The sequence below is a fragment of the Brassica napus genome, chromosome C6 (assembly GCF_020379485.1).
Source record: "Brassica napus cultivar Da-Ae chromosome C6, Da-Ae, whole genome shotgun sequence".
Classification (NCBI taxonomy): domain Eukaryota; kingdom Viridiplantae; phylum Streptophyta; class Magnoliopsida; order Brassicales; family Brassicaceae; genus Brassica; species Brassica napus.
Window position 1 is genome coordinate 34,846,015 of NC_063449.1, and position 5,665 is coordinate 34,851,679.

General features: G+C 35.0%; 1 protein-coding gene across 1 annotated transcript; it reads right to left on the bottom strand.

The window, feature by feature from the left end:
* Positions 1 to 3,439: 3,439 nt before the first annotated feature.
* LOC106404505 (disease resistance protein CHS1) lies at positions 3,440 to 5,337 on the bottom strand. Its single transcript, XM_013845229.3, has 2 exons — positions 4,754 to 5,337; positions 3,440 to 4,442 (listed from the first exon to the last, which is right to left on the bottom strand). The coding sequence occupies exons 1-2, from the start codon at positions 5,215 to 5,217 to the stop codon at positions 3,578 to 3,580; spliced, it is 1,329 nt and encodes a 442-aa protein (XP_013700683.1). The 5' UTR covers positions 5,218 to 5,337; the 3' UTR covers positions 3,440 to 3,577.
* Between the last annotated feature and the right edge of the window lie 328 nt (positions 5,338 to 5,665).

Genomic DNA, 5,665 nt, shown 5'->3' on the forward strand with positions numbered 1-5,665 from the left:
AAGTATTTTTATCAGTGGTATGATCATACAAAATTGAGAGAATTTCATATTTAACACTTTTATGGTACCATTCTTCATTAAGTGACAAAAAAATATACTTTTATTCTATATATATAATAAATAATTATTTAAATAAATTAAAAATAAAAAAAATTTGTTCTTTTTTTATAAAAAAAAATTTGTTTTTATGTTTTCTAATTATACTTTTTCAAACTCAAACTTTTTTTTAATTTTTTAATTTTTTTTTTGAATTTGTTTTTTCAAAATTTCTTTTTGAAAATCAAAAATTATGTTCGCAAATATTTTTTTAAAAAAATTTAAGTATTTATTTATATATTTATTAGAATCCTAAATGTCACATTCCAAAAACCTACGCACTCCTCAACTCTAAACACTAAATCTAGATTAGTTAACCTTAGCGGTATAAATGTTTTTTTACTCTTCAGTGAATGTAAAAGTGGTTAAATGTGAACATGAAAAATAGTATTATGAATATAATATTTGTGGCAATTTCTCTACAAAATTCACAATGTCTGATTCTGAGTTAGCAAAATGGCATTTTAGCATGGCTAAATGATTTTTATTAATAGCTCTTACCTAAAGTTGCAAAATCTCTTACCTAAAGTTGCAAAATCAATGTCAACTTTTTGATGAAAAAAAAAGTTACAATGAATTTTAAAAACTACAAAATAATAATACAGTAAAAGTTAGGCTTTGGGCGTTAGCCGAAGTACCTACTTAAATCTCGAACCTGAAAAACCAAAATTGGATCCCAATCATTATACAAAAACATCCAAATGGAACTTATGATTTTAGCAGTGTTTTGAAACCCGGTCCGGAGCCACGGTTGAACCTTTAAACCCGCGGTTGAACCGTTAAACCGTTAAACCCGGTGACCAAAAATATAATCATGTTTGGATTTTATGAAAAACTTATTATTTAAAAATCCAGTAAAACCCGCAAAAAATCACTAAAACCTAGAATCCGACAACCGGTTGAACCACTACTTAAACAAATAAAACCCAGAATGCGACCAGAAGCATGCAGGACGACACACTGGCGATCGGGTGGCTCATTCTTATTGGCCGGCTACTTCTATATATACCCAACTACCCTGGTTCATTTTTACTCATTCAGACACACCAAGGACACTCCAAAACGTGGTTTAGAGAGAGAGAAAGAAAGAAGTGAGGTGATTTAGAAGTAGAGACATTTTTCGAAGACCGATAAACTGCCGGGAAGTTCCGAAAGACTGTACAGAAGAGAAAGAAGGTTATTTCCGAGTTCTGATCAGTCCAGGCCAGTTCATTCAAGACATTGAGGTTGGGTTTTGGGATTTAACATCACGGTACCAAGACGAAGATTTGGAGGGGATAAAAGGGGTTTGGTCAACATCCGGACTCAAAGAGTCAAGCCAAATCGCTTAATCACTGTGAGTCACGGTTAATTGTTTGTTAACGAATTTTTAATGCAGGTTTCTGACATTGGAGACGGATTCTGAGCTAGGATAGCCGGACCGGTCTAGGTGTCAGTTTGTGGAAACGAGGCTTGAGACGATATATGGGCTAAGTGGATAGCAAGACTAGTCTAAGCACCTGGATTATTGTGATTGTGTGATTATTATATGTTGTTATAGTGTGTACCTCGTGTTGGTACTGTTGTGTGAGAACCTCGTGGTGGTTCTAGTAGTAGTTTGCAGGTCATTGCTTCCTCAAATGGTACCACTAAGCCGGTCGTGGTCCGGAAAGTGGTGGGCTCGGTTTAACTTGGCTTGATCACCAAGGCCGAGTGTCACACGTGGATGTGACAGCCCCCGGGGAGTCCGATAGAGGACCGGAGCACGGCGATTCTGATTGAGGACCGTGACCGGGCGATTCCGAGCGCCTACGCCTGTGTGGTGTAATATTGAAGGGATTGCTGGTGTCCCTTATGTGGAGGAAGAATGATTCTGTTGGGCCCTAGGAGTATATATATATATATATATATATATATATATATATATATATATATATATATATATATATATATATATATATGGTTGATTGATGCGACACTCATAAAGAGTGTTTTGATTTAATATGGTTTAATGGTTTATTGCTTTAATCGGTCTTGCTTTACGATCTTGAATATTGATTGTTGAACTATCCGTCTTGCTTGTGTTTGGGGTTGAGTTTAGAATGACGGGTAGTTGTATATACTAGATTGGGAATCCTGGCTCACTGAGTGAAACTAGTTCACTCACTCCTCACATTCTTTTGCAGGTGACAAGTAGAAAGGACCATAGCGCTCGCAGAACTGTAGGAGCTGGTGTAGATTGGACATCTTTTGCTAAAAACTTGTAGACTTCACATGTAGTCTACCTTTTTTTTCTAAGATAAGAAGACTATATATGAAGTCTGCAATTTAATAAAATTTTAATTAATTTTTGAACTTTTTAGTCAAACACAAAAGTAACATATTCAACGAAGTCAAAGTTTTGGTCAAATGCAAAATTGACATTTGCAAACTTCTCAGGCAGTCTACACTTCGTAGACTTCCGTTGAAGTCTACAATAAAAAGTCAAATGCAAAATTAACCTCTTTTACATTGACGTCTTAGTAAGTCTACCTAAATTTTTGTTTTCGTTGTCAAAGAGAAAGACGAAGACTGCTGGGGAAGTCTGCGGTACAAAAAAAAATTCGTTTGGTCAAATGCAAAACTGACTTGTACGTTGACAAGTAGATTGCATCGTACGTCTGCATATAGACATAGACATACAAAACAGTCTACTATCTAGACACAAATCTGAAAAATGATGAAAACCATGTAAATAGTTATCTTTTTCTGATGTAAAGCTCGTTTCCAACCTTCTCAACCTTCCAAACTACAAATATGAACAAAAAGAGCCGCCTTTAACGATTCATTAATGAAGAAATTCAAAAATATGAAATTTGTCTTTATGAAATTGAAAGTTATGAGAGTTTTTTAGATGGAAATGTAGAGGAAATGAGAGGAAATGAAGATTTGTTGTTTTAGAATGAGAAAAAAGTGGTTGAAAATTGAATTTTAGAGCTTTAAGAGCTCAAAAATTGTGGTTCATGATGGTTAAAAAAAATTGATGATAATACCGTTATTGTAAATAAGAAAAAATGGTGTGGGTGTATTTAATTTTTTGTGAATTTTGAAATTAATAAAAAATTAAATAGTAATGGCAATTTTGTAAATAATTCAAAAACATAGGGATAATATAAAAAATTGATGAATAGTAATGACAAAAAAAAGGTTGGTTTTGGGTTTGACTTGAAAAATAGGTTAGTTTTGAAAAACTTTTTTTTTGTTACAAAATAGTGTTATTTTAGAATTTCAATGTAATTTTCAACCTAAAATTAATTAAAAATGCGTTGATTTTATAAATAATTTCATTTATCTTAAATACTATTGGTTGAATATGCGTAACTAATAAGAATTTTAATGCATTTTTTAATATATATAAAATGTCAAATTGACATGTTTTATGAAACGAGTTTCAAATATTAGTTCGTAGTTGAAAATGTAAAACCATATACATCACGACAACACATAAACAGACTTGATGTTGTTAAATCTTCTTCATCGATTCATCTTTTTTTTTTCCTTTTCTTTTTGACATCATCGATTCACCTATATATTCCTCATTTTCTCTTGCGAAACTTTTCTTCATTACTTCTATTATAGTTTTCTCTTGGTCGCCTACGAGTTTTTGCAGCTCCTCCTCCCAAGTCTTTTTATCCTTGCCATGTAAAGAAGAACCTAGGATTTGAAGAGTCAGAGGAAGGAAACTGGCAATCTGAACAGCACGAAGAGCGAGTGATCTAAAAATAGTAGGAGGGTGCTGCTGTTTGAAAGCAGATTGGCAAAAGAGTTGGAGAGCTTCGTCGTATCTAAGAGACAGGAGTTCATAGACATGCTCCAGACCACATTCATCTAACAAACTCTTTTCCTGTGTAATAAAGATGACTCTACTCCCTGAACCTAACCAGCCAACGATCTCTGCTATGTCCTTTAACTGTTGGAGGTTATCCACAGAATCAATAACAAGCAGACCTCTTTGCTGTCCAAGTGCTGATCTGATGACATCAGTTTGAGATTCTTCTTGAATATCTCTGGACGTGAATGTTTCTTGGAGGTCTTGATGATAGTTCTTTTCAGAGTTGTCAACAAACATATGGACATGGAAACTGACAGACATTTCTTCGTAGGCGTATCTTGCTAACGTCGTCTTGCCAACGCCTCCTGGACCACATATACCTACCATGCGGACTTCCTTGTTGGAGTTTAAGTCCAGCAACCCATATAATGCCTGCATATGACGATCCATTGCCACGGGTCCATCCTCTTTGAATTTTGATGGATTGTTCGGCTTATTTGAAATCAAGTGCGATATTTCATTTGCAATCAAATCGACCATCTTTGCTTCTTTGCTCCTGTGATTGAATAAAGGGAAAAATACCATGAGACGAAGTTTATAGCGAACCAGTCTAGCTCGGTCAAAAATTGTTGAGAATATCTGCGAATGTAGTCGAAATAAAGAAAAAAAAAAGCTTAGAGAAAAAACTTGATCGAGACAAATACTAGTTTTAATTTATTTATTGATTGTGTGGATTCATAGATTGCTACCATTACGATCCATATTTATACTCCTCAAAACCTAGTACTCTTTTTCCAAACAAATTTGGCTTTTTATTTTTACTGCACCGAGATTTAAATCACTTATAGAATCAACAAATACATTTACCAAAAACGCGAATCTAGGCCGGATATACTGGTGAGTTTGATAAGAGCCATCCTCCATGATTGAACCTCCTCATCTGAATACTCTTTACCAAGATTTCTGAAAGGTTCGTCTTCTGCGGCCTGCTTTCTTATATTCGAAGTATCCACTCCATAGAAGATGAGTAGGACGGAGAGTTGACCTTCGTCGTGCAAATTTAGTATTGTTTGGAGCTCGTTCAGGCACAAAACAGAGGTTGGATAGCTTTCCGAGACCACCACAACGGCCAGTTTTGAATCTCTAATGTATTTCATTGGGTCAGAACTGGAAGATGGGATTCTCTCCTCCTGCTTGTCATCTTTGTAGTAAGTTGTGACGCCTTTTTCTGACAACAAACGGTAAAGATCTGTTATAAAAGTTATGGTAGCTTCTTCTTCTGCGCTGAAACTTAGGAAGGCATCAAACTGAGGGACAAAAGAGGCAGACATTGAGCGGAGTGGTTGAGATTGTCTTTAGCTAAAGAGATAATAAAATCCCAAACGAGAAGAGACTCCGCTTGAAACAGAGGAATATCCCTACTTGCACAAAGTAAACGTTTTTTTCTAAATAAAATTTCAAGTTGCTGCGACAAAATGCTATTTAATTCCAATTGGCCATGAACGTGCAAGGCAGTTCACTGAGGGTCAGTACGACCTTTTTATAGTTTAATGTACCAAAAAAGGTTATATGATTGCCCTGTTTGGGAACGCGCTAGGCGCTAGTCGGGCGGTCGGGTTAGGGCTAGCCCCTAAAGAGAAAATCAGAATTAATTGGAAATTATGGGGGGGGGGGCAGAATTTTTAAACTGTTTACTATGTTATAAAACATGTTAATCTTTAATTGTGTATAACATTAATACATTTTCATGTTTAAAATTGTATAAACCACACAAATAGA